The sequence below is a fragment of the Salmo salar genome, chromosome 09 (genome assembly GCF_965601325.2).
Source record: "Salmo salar chromosome 09, fSalSal1, whole genome shotgun sequence".
Taxonomy (NCBI): domain Eukaryota; kingdom Metazoa; phylum Chordata; class Actinopteri; order Salmoniformes; family Salmonidae; genus Salmo; species Salmo salar.
Genome location: NC_138299.1, coordinates 143,476,798 through 143,496,049, shown reverse-complemented (window position 1 = coordinate 143,496,049; position 19,252 = coordinate 143,476,798). Strand labels below are relative to the sequence as shown.

The 19,252-nt window shown below is 44.0% G+C and overlaps 1 protein-coding gene across 1 annotated transcript in view; it reads left to right on the top strand.

Moving 5' to 3' along the window:
• The window catches only part of nlk2 (nemo-like kinase, type 2), a 94,733-nt gene that overhangs the window by 44,611 nt on the left and 30,870 nt on the right, over positions 1–19,252 (top strand). The window contains exons 3-7 of the mRNA XM_014214972.3: positions 13–68; positions 14,672–14,778; positions 14,956–15,041; positions 16,377–16,586; positions 17,571–17,672. Of these exons, the coding sequence (XP_014070447.1) occupies positions 13–68; positions 14,672–14,778; positions 14,956–15,041; positions 16,377–16,586; positions 17,571–17,672 (561 nt within the window). The remainder of the gene's footprint in view (positions 1–12; positions 69–14,671; positions 14,779–14,955; positions 15,042–16,376; positions 16,587–17,570; positions 17,673–19,252) is intronic.

The window sequence follows — 19,252 nt, the reverse complement described above, 5'->3', positions numbered from 1 at the left end:
TCCTCTCCACAGGTGCTCTCGGCTCTCGACATCCTACAGCCTCCACACATCGACTACTTTGAGGAAATGTATCCTTAAATGATAACACAGTGGCCAGTCTGTGGCCTGTATTCATCAAACCCCTTCCTTCCAGTCTCACAATCGTAGGAGTTTAAAACCACTTCTTACACATATTCCATGCAATTTTGTTTAAGCAACTATCTTAGCTATCAGTGAATCTCCCCGGCTGCTGGTTCCTTCCACAGATTAAAGTGGACAGACTTGTCTGCTGTAGATTAAATCTGATCTGTTTGCATTGCGTTGTTTAGATGGGATGTGTTGTGTCATTGCTGCTAAGTGGGCTCAGCCTGTATGGAGTCAGTCCAGATCCAGTCTTATGCTACCTGCTGGAAGGCCCCTATCAGATTTAGAAACTCTCTCTCTCTATCGCCTATCCCCAGGGAAGTCTATGTCTGCTGGGGTTGTTAAAATGGTGAGATTTTTACTGACCTGTCTCATTGACATTATTTTGCTTCTAGGAGTGACGATTGGGGCGTGGGAGGAGACCGGAGGAAAGGAGCTGAGCTTGCTGATTCAGTGGGAGATAGATGGGTGGGTGATCTACTGGCAGGTAGCGTGTACCTCTTTCTCAGTCTTTATGTTTTCACTCTTACAGGTGGTTTGGATGGAGGGGGGTCATTTGGCTGTTTGTTTACCCACTGCTATCCCCCATATTGGTCCTCATCAGTCAACAGCACCATCAGTTGGTGTCTAGTGACTGACTGAATACTGTAGCTTTGGAAAAATAAGTTGAGCCTGCTCCCATTCTGCATGTTCAGTGTGAAGGGAAAGGCACAAGCCTCTCACCGACACCTTTTAGTTCTCTTTTCCTTGGCGCCCCAGCACATAACTGCCTAATGGTTTATTTTTGGATGTAGGAGGATGAGGAGGGAGGTAAGGAGGGAGGGAGTGTAAAATGCTGAGATGTCCCATTTAGTTTCCATTCTTATTTCTAATATTTCCTTTATGGGCTGGAATTGGGAGGAATGAGGCTTGAGGCTTTCCGAGCTTTCTCAGTAATCTAGCATATAATTTAATCATACAAATGACACGTTGCTCCCTTGTATTAAACTGGCTCCCGGTCACTCCATATGCTCTTATAAACCCTTCACTACATTTCTTTATTTCTAGTTTAGATCTCTCTAAACCAAGTGGGCTTTCTTTAGTTCTGTCTTGGCAGTCTTTCTAGTGAATTATGAGAGAAATTGATCTCTCATTAATAAAGAAACAAAAGCCACTTAGCTGAGAGATTTATTTCCCTCTGTATTTTTAGCTGTTACTCATTCGGCAGAGTGATTATTCACTTTACTCTAAATTGTGTGACATTCTGCTGCTTTTGGACTCGCTTTAAAGCACACAATGGAAGGCCCTAATGAGTGTACTGTATAGCAGGATTTCTCTGTGTGCTTTTTGATAATAGAATAAACAACAACAACTGGAATATATGCTGTGCTCTCACGTGCATGACAATTTGTGCCTTTGAGAGTGGGTGAGTGGTGGCATATTGAACTCAGGCATCGGTCTATTTGAAGGCAGGGAAACCAGGAATTTTTCTCCACTTTGCTGATGTAGATTTTCCACTATGAATCCAATTCAATTGTATTTTTCTGTGTTTATATATATTTTTTGAGTGAGAAACGACATTCATGTTTTTGTTTAGTAGCGTAACACTAAAGCTATGAATAAATCAGAGTGTCGTTGATAGAATGAGTCCTTCAGGCGTAGTGGTTGGAGCTTGGGCCTCTGTGATATAACTATCCTGTTCTGTGTATATCCTGGGGGGCACACACACATGTACACACACACACCAGTGGCGGTCGGTCCCGTTTCTGTTTAAGATGAGGGAGGACAATTATTTTTTTTCCATGAGCATTGCCTTGTTATTAATACAGCATATTGGATGACTGTCATTCATATTCCATTCACCCAGTTCAATGTAACAGCGATAGGTTTACATGATACTCAAATTTTCTCTATAGCAATCATGATGATGCTAGAACCTAGTCTATGAATGAACGTTTACAACCTAGATGCACACATGTCGCGAGAAAAATTTGAGGGGACAGACAGTAACACATGGACAGACAGTGACACATTCAATACCGCCTGGCACACTCTTGCCTGCAGCTAGCTGATCTAGGGTGTAATCATTAGTCCAACAGTTGCAAACAAGAGTTTCTATTGGACAAATTCAGATATGTTTATCCCCACTTCATTCTGTTTAAGAAATGTTTTTCAACTTAATAGGCAGAATGAATACAACCCTGATCACCTGTAAACACAGTTCACTTTCATAGCTGCCACGTTATATTCCTTCTCGTATCTATGCGCTCTCCTCCTCTCACCTTTTCCCTTCGCTTGTGAACTTCAATGCACAACACATCAGCTGTATGTGACCAGGCGAAAAAAACTTTCCAAGCCAAACCATATCATAACCGCTACACACAGCCTACATCGTTGTCACCATATCTGATAAAGTAATGGCATAGTCAACATAGCTAATAGAAATAACGTGTTAGTAAACCCGCTACAATCATGCAGTAACGTTACAGTATACAGTCAGTAGGCATTTTAGAACTAACACCGGCGGGCCTTGGTGGCAATACATTTGTAAAACCAAACGCTTACCTTCGCTTGGAAGCTTTTTTTGTGTTGTTGGATAGTCATATCCAGCTAGCTAACATAGCATCCCTCTTTTTGAGCAGGGTGTTTGAGTAGGCTAAACTAGCTAACTGCATTTGCTAGCTAAGTAAGTGAAACTGAAAGTGAAAAAAAAAATACGAAATGTATTTGTTTAAAACTGTTCAACTATTGTCTTTCTCTCTCTGAGTCAACTACTCATCACATTTTATGCACTGCAGTGCTAGCTAGCTATAACTTATGCTTTCAGTACTAGATTGATTCATTTAATCCTTTGATTGGATGCACAACATGTCAGTTCATGCTGCAAGAGCTCTGAAAGGTTGGAGGATGTCCTCCGGAAGTTGTCATAATTACTGTGTTAGTCCATGGAAAGGGGTGAGAACCATGAGCCTCCTAAGTTTTGTATTAAAGTCAATGTACTCAGAGGAGGATGGAAGCTAGCTGTCCTCCGGCTCCATCATGGTGCTACCCTACGTAGTGCTGTTGAGGCTACTGGTGACGTGAATATATTTAGTATAGTTTTATCTAAAAAGGTGAACTTTTTAAATGTTTTATGAAATTCACTGAGGAGCATGGTTGTCCCCTTCCTCCTCTGAGGAGCCTTCACTGACACACACACACACTACTTTGCTGCTGCTTGCATCCTGCGAAGGAAGAAGGCTGCCATTACAGATGCATGTGTGTGTCGGGGTCAGGGCTCTAAATTTTAAAAAATGAAATAATTGGTAGCACTGGTGTTCCCAACTTAAAACAGTTAGGAGCACCACATGAAATTTAGGAGCATCAGAAAATACTATTTTTTATTGATTTAGATACAGCCTATATTGTTGTGCCCTAGAAACTAATATGTAATACCGTAAAGACGTTAATTTATTAGAAAAACGAAAATGTTGATCGAATACCTGTCATTGAAATTACAAAGTAATTAGCAGAATATAAGGTTTGTACATTGTGTAAAAGCACAATTTTCCAGTTGAGATGGAGAAGGCGTTAGCTGCATCCCAATTAAGCGACCTGAGTATGGGCAAGTGGGTGTGTCGAAAAGGTAAGTAGTGGGCGTGTGGAAAGTAGTGGGTGTGTGGAAAGCGCTCTGCTATAGGTTGGACGGTGTTGATTAAGCTGTGTTCTTTTTCTTCGGTTTCATTATCACCCCTCAGCTACTCTTAGTCCATCCCACCTATCTCCGTAAACCCACCCCTCAGCTACTCTGTCCATCCCACCTATCTCTGTAAACCCACCCCTCAGCTACTCTTAGTCCATCACACCTATCTCTGTAAACTGCCCTCTTATGATTTCCATGTGCCATATATTTTTCAACTGTGCTGTTTCACAGAAATTCTGAACCTGACTAATTACATAGTATCTACAGATTGTAAGTTAAAGATAAATATTTTTACTAAAACTATTGTTATATTGTTGATTGATTGATTATGGTTTTCCAAATCTCTCAACAGTGCTATTTGTAGGGTTAATTTGAGATAAATGTTGTGATTTTTCAGCCATTCCTGAACCTGTGACCAGAAACAAGCTACATAGGGGCAATACCAAAATAAGGGATCTAATGATTCTGTCTCTTCGTAGCAAAATCTGCAGAGCTGAGATGGTTGTATGCCCCAAATACATAACATTCTGTTTGTGGCAAGAAATTTGTATAATAATTTAAATTGAAAAACTCGCAAGCGTTGTTTTATGTGTCGGTTCAAAAACCACGTGCCACAGAATTGGCACATAAAAAAATCTCTTGCCAACTATTTTGCCACTTGTGTGGCGCCGCGGTCAACATTCTGGTCCTCAAGTTAAACTGGTTGCCAATTTTGGTCAATAAATTAAGGGCACTTGCCTTCTCCATTTTTGCGGTAATGCTGCAATCTGTTGGTTGTAATTTTGGATAGAGTAAACATTTCCATATATGTTTGTTAACTACACGTGACATAACTCCACCTTTCCCATTCATAATATCATTACCAAAGATAATTCATTTTTTTCATACACTAATTGCTATAAAAAATATTATATTTAATTTTAACCATTATTTGTTGTAATATTTGTTCTGTCTTTTCTGGAGGGTGAAAATGGATTTGCAACCAGCTGTATATGGCTTGTTTTAGAAAGGGTGATATTTTGAAAAAGGTTCCATTTTCAATTAACTGGCAGTGAGGTTGTAAACCGGATAAAGGGAAATTATTTCCTACCACGCAATTACCGTACGTTGAGCGACCGTACCGCGAGAGTTTGGACTTCTGTTTTTAAACCAGAGGATGAGTCTGAGTCGTATTTCACTGTTTGTTTTACACAAATAATTGTACATTTTCAGTTATAAAACGGACAATTGTTTATTTTGGATTAAAAGTATTTATTATGGGTGTACTGTTGCTTCGTGCGTTTTATGCGTGTGCTTACTGTGACGGTTACCTTGATATTGGCTACTAGGTAGCTACATGCCACTCCGTTACCGGACAGTAGTGCTTGTCAAGGGCACTGTTTCCCGGTGCTGCGATTCATGCTCTCCCCATTGAGTAGTAGTCTGTATTTAGGCTATGTATCAAGTTGACATCTAGATGGCTGTCAATATTAATTATTTCTTATGTAGGCCACGTTAGCTACCGACCGTGATACCCAGTAGGAAGCACTTGAAGTCGGCAGGCCTTCCGGTACAAAACCAGGCAACGTCACTGAATACGCGCAAGTAGTTTTAGAATGGCCCACGGCATGGTTTATGAATGTAAAATGCAGTCCCGGCGATCCACTATAGGAAGACAAAAACCTTGCCCCGGTAATATGGGTCAGATCTTTTGACCTGGTTGGGCTAGAAGAAAACCGTTTTTGCTATATTAATGGGGCATATCTTTTTGGCGCTTGGAAATAACCAGTGGTGTGAAGTACATAAGTAAAAATACTTTAAAGTACTACATAAGTCGTTTTTGGGGTATCTGCACTTTACTATTTATATTACTTTTAGAATTTTACTCAAATAGTATTTCACTGGGTTACTTTCACTCGAGTCATTTTCTGTTAAGGTATGTTTTACTTTTACTACAGTATGACATTTGAGTACTTTTTCCACCACTGGAAATAACAGTACAGTGAAGCCTTATCATTACAACAATTATGATCAAATCAAATGTATTTGTCACATGCTTCATAAACAACAGGTGTAGTCAAACAGGGAAATGCTTATTTATGGCCCTTCCCAACAATGCAGAAAGAAAAATACACTTTACAATTTAGATACATTTAAATCATTAACATAGCCATTACAACTAGGTGAGGTGTGTTATTTGTTTTTTTTAAAGCAAATTTTGCAATTGCTTGAGTAATTTCAGATGGAATTGAGTTCCATGTGATCAGGGCTCTATATAATACTGTGCGTTGCCTTGAATTCGTTCTGGATTTGGGGACTGTGAAGAGACTCCCAGCGGCATGTCTGGTAGGGTAAGTATGTCTTTCAGAGCTATATGTAAGTTGATTATACAGACAGTTTGGAAATGTGAATTTAATAATATTTATCACATAAACAAGATTTGCTGCAGTTAGTCTCTCGTCAACCCTCAGCCAGGAAAGACTGGCATGCATGTTGTTGATGTTAGTTCTGTATGTGTAATTAATGGCAAGGTGTGCTGCTTCTGTTTTGAACCAGCTGCAGCTTTGCTAGGTCATTCTTTGCTGCACTTGACCATATTAGTGGACAGTAATCGAGATGGGACAAGACCAGAGCCTGAACAACTAGTACAGTTGAATTGTGTAAAAAATACCTAACGTTTATTTTAACAGATACCCCTCTCCATCTTAACAACTTTGTCAATATGACTTGGCCATGATAATTGACCATCCAATGTTATACCTAGCAGTTTAGCTTACTCAACTTGCTCAGTGGTCACACCATTTCTACACAATTCCAATTGAGGTTTAGGTTTTAGAGAATGTTTTAAAACAAATGCAATGCTTTTAGTTTTCTCTATTTATGACCCGTTTATTATTTATCCCTTATTTTTATACTGACCAACTCCTTATTTATAATTTCAGTGAGCTCACTGGCTTTTAAACATGCAACAATTTCAAAGATTTTAGGCTTTGGTCTTTGTCATGGTAGCAACGTAGGCTAACGCTGGTACTCAACGCAGTTCCAGCCAGCACAGCTCTCAGGGCCGACGGAAACGTCAACAAACAGCTGGGATTTATACAGCCACAAGCCCGGAACTATCCGCAGTACCAGCCGCAAGGGCTAACCGTATCGAGGGCGGTGTTCAAACTGTCAAGGAAACCTGGCTAGCTTCATAGCGAGCAGATAGGCTAACCGCTTTACCAAGCCGCAGGTTATTAGGGTTTGGCAGTATCCCGGGACAGATAGTAGTGGTCCCACAAACTTTCAAAAACAACCGAGCTCTCTTGTTCCACTTTCAGCATACGTCAGCCTCTGATGACATTGCATGTATGCTTAGTGATGTGGACATGAGGAACTTGAAGCTCTCGTCCCGTTCCACTACAGTCCTGTGGATGGGGGTGTGCTCTGCCCTCCGTTCTCTCTAGTCCACGATCAGCTCCGTTGTCTTGCTGCCGTTGTGGGAAAGGTTATTGTCCTGGCACCAGACTGCCAAGTCACTGACCTCCTCCCTGAAGGCTGTCTCATCGTCATTGGTGATCAGGCCTGCCACCGTCGTGTCGTCAGCAAACTTAATGATGGTGGTGGGTGAACAGAGAGTACAGGAGGGGACTAGCAACGCACCCGAGAGGCCCCATGTTGAAGGTCAGCGTGGCGGATGTGTTGTTTTCTACCCTCACCACCTGGGGCGGCCCGTTAGGAAATCCAGGATCCAGTTGCAGAGGGAGGTTTTCAATCCCAGGGTCCGGAGCTTAGTGATGAGCTTGGTCGCACAGAAAAATGAATCACAAATGTAACCAAATTGGTCGTAGTTTAGAGCCCTGGTAGGGGTTGAGGCTGGTAGCTCTGCTAACTTGTAAGCATTTCCTATGTGGGTTTTGGTGTGCATGCTGTTTTTCTTGGGTGTACTTTTGTAGGGGGTTAGCTCCCCTCATCTCATTTTCCAGCCTGGTTTGAGAGGTTAACATTTTACCACCTACCAACACCCCTACTAGTCCTGATAAACAACTACTTCACTGTCTTCCACTGAGGGTAATCTCCAGAGTTATCTGAGCCAACGTGTCTCCATATCTTTACCATGGCACCCCTATGTTCATTACCACACACACACACACACACACACACACACACACACACACACACACACACACACACACACACACACACACACACACACACACACACACACACACATCAAGGAAGGCTAGTGAATTACTGACACAACAACAGGCTGTATATAGCCCTCAATGTGACATGGCATGGGGCTATCACAACCTGCCAAGAGAAAGAGAGAGCACATTCAGGGCAACCACATGCCTGTCTGCTTTTCACAAGTCTGTTATGGGGAGTTAAACATTGTCAGGAAATGACTTGGATATTGAGTCTATTCCACAATCACCATGCTTAGGGTTGGTTGCCCACTGCTCTTTCTATTTCTTAGAATTCCTATAAATACCCCCTCGGAAAATTATATTATCCTGCTGAATACAGAGTCTGGGAATGGGTGGCTAATCTGAATAGGCTCTCTATCTCGGAGTAGTGTGGTGTGTTTGACTCAGGACTGACTGCATCCATGTGTCAGATATAGTCAGTTATTTGCTGTTCCGGAAGTGACTGTACCTATTTTAGTATTAAGGTCTCTACTGAAGTTGCTTGGGTGCATTTATGAATGAGAGGGAGCGAGAGGTCTGACACCCTTTCTGTCTTTGTGTGTGTGTTTGTGCATGTGTTTGTGCATGCATGTGTGTTTATTCAGCACCAACGGCAGAGCACTGTAGGCTGGTGTGTGCTCCGTCTTGGTCTGCTCTGTCAGAACAGGAATATGAATGTCATCTCCCCAGATCTACACGCTGGTTATTATGTAGAGGGGGTGTTTTTAATCAGGCAGCATGTTAAAGTGAATACACTCTTCTATACAAACACACACACAGCCAGGCCTGTGCAGCCTGATAATGATTAAACTGCTCCTGACACAGGAAGACGTGATGATTACAGCCTGATAATGATTAAACTGCTCCTGACACAGGAAGACGTGATGATTACAGCCTGATAATGATTAAACTGCTCCTGACACAGGAAGACGTGATGATTACAGCCTGATGCACTGCAACAATAAGGGAGGGAGGGACACTCACAGGCAATTAGATTAAATGTAAATGTGGATTTAGGAAGACATTTCAGGTGCTTTATGAAATGGATGGACGTGCTTGACTTTTCATCATGAAACAAAATGACTCATCCCAATGCACATAGCGATATAAACTCAACAAAAAAAGAAATGTCCTCTCACTGTCAACTGCGTTTATTTTCAGCAAACTTAACAGGTGTAAATATTTGTATGAACATAAGATTCAACAACTGAGAGAAACTGAACAAGTTCCACAGACATGTGACTAACATAAATGGAATAAAGTGTCCCTGAACAAAGGGGGCAGTCAAAATTAAAAGTAAGTATCTGGTGTGGCCACTAGCTGCATTAAGTACTGCAGTGCATCTCCTCCTCAGACTGCACCAGATTTGCCAGTTCTTGCTGTGAGATGTTACGCCACTCTTCCACCAAGGCACCTGCAAGTTCCCGGACATTTCTGGGGGGAATGGCCCTAGCCCTCACCCTCCGATCCAACATGTCCCAGACGTGCTCAATAGGATTGAGATCCAGGTTCTTCGCTGTCCATGGCAGAACACTGACATTCCTGTCTTGCAGGAAATCATGCACAGAACGAGCAGTGTGGCTGGTGGCATTGTCATGCTGGAGGGTCATGTCAGGATGAACCTGCAGGAAGGGTACCACATGAAGGAGGAGGATGTTTTCCCTGTAACGCACAGCATTGAGATTGCCTGCAATGACAACAAGGTCAGTCCGATGATGCTGTGACACACTGCCCCAGACCATGACGGACCCTCCACCTCCAAATCGATCCCTCTCCAGAGTACAGGCCTCGGTGTAACGCTCATTCCATTGACGATAAACGCGAATCCGACCATCACCCCTGGTGAGACAAAACCGCGACTCGTCAGAGAATAGCACTTTTTGCCAGTCCTGTCTGGTCCAGTGACGGTGGGTTTGTGCCCATAGGCGACGTTGTTGTTGCTGGTGATGTCTTGTGAGGACCTGCCTTACAACAGGCCTACAAGCCCTCAGTCCAGCCTCTCTCAGCCTATTGCGGACAGCCTGAGCACTGATGGAGGGTTTGTGCGTTCCTGGTGTAACTCGGGCAGTTGTTGTTGCCATCCTGTACCTGTCCTGCAGGTGCGATGTTCGGATGTACCGATCCAGTGCAGGTGTTACATGTGGTCTGCCACTGCGAGGACGATCAGCTGTCCATCCTGTCTCCCTGTAGCTCTGTCTTAGGCGTCTCACAGTATGGCCATTGCAATTTATTGCCCTGGCCACATCTGCAGTCCTCATGCCTCCTTGCAGCATGCCTAAGGCACGTTCACGCAGATGAGCAGGGACCCTGGGCATCTTTCTTTTGGTGTTTTTCAGAGTCAGTAGAAAGGCCTCTTTAGTGTCCTAAGTTATCATAACTGTGACCTTACTTGCCTACCGTCTGTAAGCTGTTAGTGTCTTAACAACCGTTCCACAGGTGCATGTTCATGAATTGTTTCTGGTTCATTGAACAAGCATGGGAAACAGTGTTTGAACCCTTTACAATGAAGGTCTGTGAAATTATTTGGATTATCTTTGAAAGACAGGGTCCTGAAAAGAGAGGTTTCTTTTTTTTGCTGAGTTTAGTAGGAGGATGTGTCGTGTGTGTGCTGATTTGAGACTTCCTGACTAGGGAGCCTGGTTCATGTTTCTGAGTCCTGCTACAATATGACCTTTAATGGAGGGAGGGGGGGGCTTTACCTCATGTTCCACTGTCATTTAAACAGGGAAAACCAGAAGAGGTCTTAAAATGTCTCTTAGGTTTCCCCTTACCTCACCTTGTCAACGTGTGTGTTTACATGAGTACTTTGCCTCTTGCTCCACATCCTCTCTTCTGTGGGTTAGTCATGCAGGGAGGGGGAGGGTTGGCTCCCTGACATACAGCAGACCCCAGGTGCCTCTCTGCCACTTCCCACTTCTTGGATGCGTTGGTTGGCATAGTAACAGGTAACCAGAGCCCTCTGGGAATGTGTTCAGCGCCAGGTCACATGGTTAAAAGGAGAATGAATGCTCACAGGTGGGAAGGCCAGTGGTGCCATACCCTACACAGACTAACTCAACTAAAGTCTATACACACAATAATACTGGAGCTTCATTGTAGAAAAATATAACTAGCTACCTCAGTCCACAGGGATCTACCCTTTATATATGTTGCGCACTCCATTCTTATAACAGGAACTGATCCCCAGATTCCAAACCATTCCCCTCTTCACACGTTTCTCTGCTCCATCTCCATCACTCCTCTGAATGACTAGAGGTGTCCAGAGCCCTAGTGGCTGGTGTTCCCGCACTCACTCACTCACCCACCCACCATCAGGGCATGCCTTTTTACTCGCAGAAAGAGAGAGCCTTGTTATTGTCACCACAGCAGAGAGAGAGTCAACCACCACCGAGCGAGCATGGGCCTCAGAGGAAAGAGTGTAGTTTGCATTTCAGTGGAGGAATCAAGCATGCAGATGATTTGCGTGAGGATAATTATACAGTATTAGAGGCAGGACAAAAGTAATCTGTTCCCTGCCTTGTCACTGATACAATTATTGGACTCCTTCTGGGCTTAGGTTATTTCCTGACAATTTAGCAAATTGTAATTGGCAATGAGTTGTTTCATCCATGAATTGTCAGAATACCTATTGCGTGGGATTTCACAACTATTATGGAAAATATATGTTGTCGTTATTAGTCATTGTCACTTTGAGATGACATGGATGCGTAGCGAAATGTAATTTGCTCCCAATTTGGCGTGGCTCTAAATTTAGACCAATGTAACAAAACATGAATTATTAATAAATGTTGAAGGCTAAACCGTGCATGTCTCTTGCTGAAGAAGACATGCACACAGTGTGTATATATAAAATACAGAAAATGCTGTCGGTGAGACGCTAAGTGGTAATTAAGCGTTTAGTTTTATCAAGCAGAAAGGAAGCATCTGGAGCTGTGCCGAGGCCAGATAGATGGGTCCTTGGCCCCTGGGCCTCGTGTTCTCCACTGTGGTGTGGCCGGTTGGCACTTCTCCATGTGTGTGAGACGCTAGCAGAGAGGGGGTGGGATAGTAGTATGCAAGGGAGAGGCCTTGTGATAGAGGGAGGGAGTGTGTGTGTGAGGCGAGTGATAAGACAGGGAGGGGTGACGCGTTAAGGCACATGTAGTAATGTATGTACAGTGCATTCAGAAAGTATTCAGTCCCTTGACTTTTTCCACATTTTGTTACGTTACAGCCTTATTTTAAAATCTTATTATCAATCTACACACAATGCCCCATAATGACAAAGCAAAAACAGGTTTTTAGAAATATCACATTTATATAAGTTTTCAGACCCTTTACTAAGTACTTGGTTGAAGCACGTTTGGCAGTGATTACAGCCATGAGTCTTCTTGGGTATGACGCTACAAACTTGCCACACCTGTATTTGGGGAGTTTCTCCCATTCCTCTCAAGCTATGTCAGGTTGGATGGGGAGCGTCGCTGCACATCTATATTCAGGTCTCTCGAGATGTTCGATCGGGTTCAAGTCTGGGCTCTGGCTGGGCCAGTCAAGGACATTCAAAGATTTTTCCCTGAAGCCACTCCTGCATTGTCTTGGCTGTGTGCTTAGTGTCGCTGTCCTGTTGGAAGGTGAACCTTCGCCCAGTCTGAGGTCCTGAGCGCTCTGGAGCAGGTTTTCATCAAGGATCTCTCTGTACTTTGCTCCGTTCATCTTTCTCTCGATCCTGACTAGTCTCCCAGTCCCTGCCACTGAAAAACATCCCCACAGCATGATGCTGCCGCCACTATGCTTCACCATAGGGATGGTGCCAGATTTCCTCCAGACGTGACGCTTGGCATTCAGGCCAAAGAGTTCAATCTTGGTTTCATCAGACCAGAGAATCTTGTTTCTCATGGTATGAGAGTCCTTTAGGTGTCTTTTGGCAAACTCCAAACAGGCTGTTGTGCCTTTTACTGAGGAGTGGCATACATCTGGCACTCTACCATAAAGGCCTTATTGGTGGAGTGCTACAGAGATGGTTGTCCTTCTCCCATCTCCACAGAGGAACTCTGGAGCTCTGTCAAAGTGACCATCGGGTTCTTGGTCACCTCCCTGACCAAGGCCCTTCTCTCCCGATTGCTCAGTCTGGCCGGGCGGCCAGCTCTAGGAAGAGTCTTGGTGGTTCCAAACTTCCATTTAAGAATGATGGAGGCCACTGTGTTCTTGGGGACCTTCAATGCTGCAGAAATCTTTTTTTACCCTTCCCCAGATCTGTGCCTTGACACAATCCTGTCTCGGAGCTCTACGGACAATTCCTTCTACCTCATGACTTGGTTTTTGTTCTGACATGCACTGTCAACTGTGGGACCTTTATATAGGCAGGTGTGTGCCTTTCCAAATCATGTCCAATCAATTGAATGTACCGCAGGTGGACTCCAAGTTGTAGAAACATCAAGGATAATCAATGGAAACAGGATGTACCTGAGCTCAATTATTGGGTCTCATAGCAAAGGGTTTGAATACTTATGTAAATACGGTATCAGTTTTTTTTATTTTTAATACATTTGCTAAATTTTCTAAAGAACAGTTTTTGCTTTGTCGTTATGGGGCATTGTGTGAAGATTGCTGAGGAACATTTTATATTTATCCATTTTAGAAAGTCTATCGTAACAATGTGGAAAAAGGGAAGGGCTCTGAATACTTACTGAATGCACTGAAATTGTGTATGTCTGTAATGTCTGTTATTGTTTTAAAATGGTATGTAAATTGTAAATTGTTTTTTTCTGTAATGTATTTTTTATGTGTCAGACCCCAGGAGGTCTAGCTGTCGCCATTGGCGTCAGCTAACAAAAAATGGCTGTAAAAGAGTGGGAGTTGTTGAGCAGCTGACATGGGGGGGGTCTGCAGGGAGGCGAGGACCCAACGGAGCACAAGGCACCCAGTGTCCTCAGCCTTCTCCAACTGGCTGTGGCTGTGTGTGCGTGTGTTTCAGGCGTGTGCACGAGCGGGTACGTAGCCTCAACCTTCCTGGTGGGGTGTGTGTGCACTGCCTTTTCTGTTCTTCTTCTGATATCATGCCACAAGTAGCTTCATTCCATCTTTATTGAAGTGTGTGTGTGTGTGTGTGTGTGTGTGCGTGCGTGCGCACTTTTGTTAAAGTCCCTGCCTGAGCTGTGGAGGATCGATGAGGCAGTGTCGCACACTCAGCTCTAATCATTCTCACTCTCTCTCACACACACACGACAGGGGTGGGCTGGGCTGCCTGTGTGCTCTGGGAGTTGGCCTGCCTGCTGACAGTGCTAGATGGCAGGATTAAGTTGTTTCTATCAGAGAGGCGTTTCTATGCGCTGTGGTTCAGGTATGCCACATGTAATGTATTTTGTGTCTACCCTGCCAGAATGACTGAGGCGGGAGAGCAAAACAGGGCTGCCTGAATGTCTTTCCCAGGAGAGTGTGAAAGGGGCAGAACGAAAGAAGGAAATAGAGACCCCACCATAGAGGTCAATTAAAACTCTCAGCAGTAGTCCATTGTGAAAATGGATCGATACCGTACTGCTACTTGCAGAGGAATTGGAACAACCTCTGTCAGTAACATCCATTTAGGGTGGCAACATTTTATGTAGTTTAGAATGTAACAGAACAGACACTGTGAATAGTCTTTCCTCGACCCATTCCCACTTACTTCCATTAACCCCTCTTCACTACCTAGCTAGCTCTTCTCTGCAGAATATCTGTGTAGTCTTTGTGGTGTTGTTTTCCTTGACCACTCCTCGTCCAGCTATGTGGTGACAGAACTGATGCAGAGTGACCTCCATAAGATCATCGTGTCACCTCAGCCCCTCAGCCCAGACCACGTCAAAGTGTTTCTCTATCAGATCCTCCGAGGTAAGACCTCTCCGACATGCTCACACACTCCCAGATCACATTGCAAACATTAAAATGTGATATTCACACACATATCAGTTTGAATCGTCATGATAAAAAACGGGGTGGGACCTTCACACAAGGAACTGTTTGAAAACCGTTCAACTGAATCCTTCCCGGCATGTGTTTTGTCTGTAGGACTGAAGTACCTGCACTCAGCTGGCATCCTACATCGAGACATCAAACCTGGCAACCTCCTGGTCAACAGCAACTGTGTGCTTAAGGTTGATCTACTGTCCCCTGCTATCTAACATCTCCATCCTCCTGTGATGATGACATGTATTACTCAACTGAGATCTACAGTATGATATTTATGAGGTCAACTTGGGGTTGGAGTTTGCTCTGTGGAAGTACAGTATCTGAAATGCGCACACACACACACACACACACACACACTCCTGCCCTCACTCGCTGTCTGGCGCCCTGAGTCTCTGTAGCCTGTGTTACTGGGGGTCTGACTTCTACAGTACATGATGCTGGGCTCCTGACACCTAAATCTTCATCCTGGGGTCTAATAATGGAGGCCCTGCCTGGGTTTATTCTACCCTTAGCTCCCCCTCACAGACAACTGGGAGGGAGAGGGGGAGAGGGAGAGAGAGAGATTCATTCTCTGGCTGACTCTGGAGAACAGATTGTCTCTAGCAGACATTTACTAATTTAGCTCCTAATTCTCATTTCCCAAAAACCTTCCCTACACATTCTGGACTATTTTCAGACAAACCCATCCCTGCCTGCCTCTGTGATGCTCCCTGCATATGATTGGGTGCTGTCTGCCCATGATATTGCTGTGTTCCTTCTCTACCAAGTCTGCCATTATTTTAGAGAGGCGGTCATTTAATTTCTGATGATAAACATCCCCTTCCAAAAATCTCCCTCAGCAGCATCAGCTACTCAAGCAGTTTGATTCAGTTGTGTACAAGCTGATGGGGAGCAATTGTCTGGAGTAGTGCGACACTAATGTGGCTCCCCAATCCTTCACTTTCTGTCATTCTGACCAGAATGTATATTTAGCTAACAGAGCAACAAGAAGAAATTGAAAAAAAAAAAAAAATTTTATTTTTTTTTTAGCACGTAGCTGTGTTGTCCTAAGATTTCTTTGGAGGAGGTGAGGGTGGGGGGGAGACCGAGATGGAAGTGTGTTCCTGTAGGGACACCATAGAAGAGGTTGCTAATCAACTTCAGTGAGTGTTTTCATTGGAAAATAGAATTAGTGGTGCGCCATGCATTTCTGCAAAGCTGCTCATCCCTTGAAGAGTTTGGGGGGAAAGAGATGAGGGAACAAAGAATTTCAGAGCAGCTCGTTAGTCCGTTTATGAACGATCCAACTATTCCTTTCTTTTGTGTCTTTTAGATGTATCAGACGATGTTCTCATTCAGTTATGTAACAATTGACTCAGAACAGTCACAGTAAGCTGCCAAATAATAAATAGTGTATCTTACAAGAAGCTGCATGCATCTAAACCTTGGGTTAAGTTGGTTTGGGAGGACTAGTCTATTTGTATATTGGTATCGATGGCTGTATTAATGTGAACATGTTCTCTGCCTTCATCCCTCTCCAGATCTGTGACTTTGGGCTGGCGCGGGTGGAGGAGCTGGACGAGTCTCGTCACATGACTCAGGAGGTGGTGACCCAGTATTACCGCGCGCCAGAGATCCTCATGGGCAGCCACCATTACTCCAACGCCATCGACATTTGGTCTATAGGATGCATCTTCGCCGAGCTACTGGGCCGACGCATCCTGTTCCAGGCCCAAAGCCCCATCCAGCAGGTAACCAATACTGTAAACACTGGGGACATGTTGATCTGACATGGAATACTTGCTGATCTAGTATTCAGTGCAGAGCATTTCTGGGCTTATTTTATAAGACAAAAAGGTATTCGCCATCCTTGTGTTAGTCTGTAGACTTCACTGAGATGGGTTTTTTTCAGCTTGAGCAGAGCTTTCAGATATCAAGTTTGTATTTGAAAACAGAACAGAGTTTCCTTGAACCTTTAGTGTCCGTGTCTCTCCAGACCTTGGGCTCTGGTCCTGCCTCGTTTACATCCCTTTCAGAGATGACATGTTGCCTCCCGAGTGGCACAGCGGTCTAAGGCACTGTTTTCGCATTGCTAGAGGCGTCACTACAGACCTGGGTTCGATCCCAGGCTGTGTCCCAGCCGACTGCCACTGGGAGACCCATGAGGAGGCGCACAATTGGCCCAGTGTCGTCCGGGTTAGGGGAGGGTTTGGCCAGGGGGGCTTTACTTGGCTCATTGCGCTCTAGCGACTTCTTGTGGTGGGCCAGGCGCCTGCAGGCTGAATTTAGTCGTCTTTCGGGGCCGTACTGGAGTTGCAGTGATTGGACAAGACTGTGACTGCCAATTGGATATCACGAAATTGGAAAGAAAAAGGGGTAAAAAAAACGAAATTACAGATGACATGTTGAGTTAGCTGGGGAGGGATGAATGCAGTTTTATGTCTCAGTACACACTACTCCCTTTCACTTCTGATATCAACACAAATGGCTCGTGTCTAAAATGACAGATACTGTATGTTCACAATACACTGCAAAATTGCATTCTGGAGCAATAAGTCAGTACACACACAATACATACAGTACAGCTCCCTGGAGTCATTTACTTAGCCTGCCTCTCTCAACTACTTTGCCTTTACTGCATATGTGCCATAGCGCTTGTTTGTGTGTGCGTTCGTTCGTGCGTGCATGTCTCAAGTACAGTAACACATACTGCATGGTGTTCTTCTGTCTTGAAGCTGGATCTGATCACGGACCTGCTGGGAACTCCCTCTCTGGAGGCCATGAGGACGGCGTGTGAGGGGGCCAGGGCCCACATCCTCAGAGGACCACACAAACAGGTAAGGACACTGATGTTTTCTGGAGCAGGACAGCAGATGAGTCTCCAGAGCAAGGTTTTCAGAAGTCCTACATATCAATTATTACAGGAGTCAGTGATGAATGGTCCTCTTGGACAGCAAGATGGCGTTTTGTTGATGTTTTGTTCCACCTCTTTGTTTCATTGACTTTTATATTGACTATATTTATTTAAAGAACATAGGTTTCACCCCTTACTGAGAAAAGATCCAGCTGTTTGTGTGTTTGTTAGGTCTGACCCCAATTAGTCGACTGGTTGATAGGCTGTTGTTCGACCAATATTTTGTTAGTCGAGCAGTAGCAACTGTATGTTTGTACAGTTGAAGTCGGAAGTTTACATACACCTTAGCCAAATACATTTAATCTCAGTTTTTCACAATTCCTGACATTTAATCCTGGTAAAAATTCCCTGTCTTAGTGCAGTTAGGCTCACCACTTTATTTTAAGAAAGTGAAATGTCAGAATAATAGTGGATAGAATTATTTATTTCAGCTTTTATTTCTTTCATCACATTCAAAGGGGGTCAGAAGTTTGCAAACACTGAATTAGTATTTGGTAGCATTTCCTTTAAATTGTGTAACTTGGATCAAACATTTCTGGTAGCTTTCCACAAGTTTCCCACAATAAGTTGGGGGAATTTTTGGCCATTCCTCCTGACAGAGCTGGTGTAACTGAGTCAGGTTTGTAGGCCTCCTTGCTCGCACACGCTTTGTCAGTTCTGCCCAGAATTTTTCTATAGGTTTGAGGTCAGGGCTTTGTGATGGCCACTCCAATACCTTGACTTCGTTGTCCTTAAGCCATTTTGCCACAACTTTGGAAGTATGCTTGGGGTCATTGTCCATTTGGAAGACCCATTTGTGACCAAGCTTTAACTTCCTGACTGATGTCTTGAGATGTTGCTTCAATATATCCACATCATTTTCCGTCCTCATGATGCCATCTATTTTGTAAAGTGCACCAGTCCCTCCTGCAGCAAAGTACCCCCATAACATGATGCTGCCACCCCCGAGCTTCACAGTTGGGATGGTGTTCTTCGACTTGCAAGTCTCCCCCTTTTTCCTCCAAACATAACAATGGTCATTATGGCCAAACAGTTCTATTTTTGTTTCATCAAACCAGAGGACATTTCTCCGAAAAGTACCATCTTTGGCCCCATGTGCAGTTGCAAACCGTAGTCTGGCATTTTCATTGCGGATTTAGAGCAGTGGCTTCTTCCTTGCTGAGCGGCCTTTCAGGTTATGTCCATATAGGACTCGTTTACCTGTGGATGTAGATACTTTGGTACCTGTTTCCTCCGGCATCTTCAAGGTCCTTTGCTGTTGTTCTGTAATTCATTTGCACTTTCCGCACCAAAGTACGTTCATCTCTAGGAGACAGAACGCGTCTCCTTCCTGAGCGGTATGACGGCTGCGTGGTCCCATCGTGTATATACTTGCGTACTATTGTTTGTACAGATGAACTTGGTACCTTCAGGCATTTGGAAATTGCTCCCAAGGATGAACCAGACTTGTGGAGGTCTACAATTTTTTTTCTGAGGTCTTAGCTGATTTCTTCTGATTTCCCC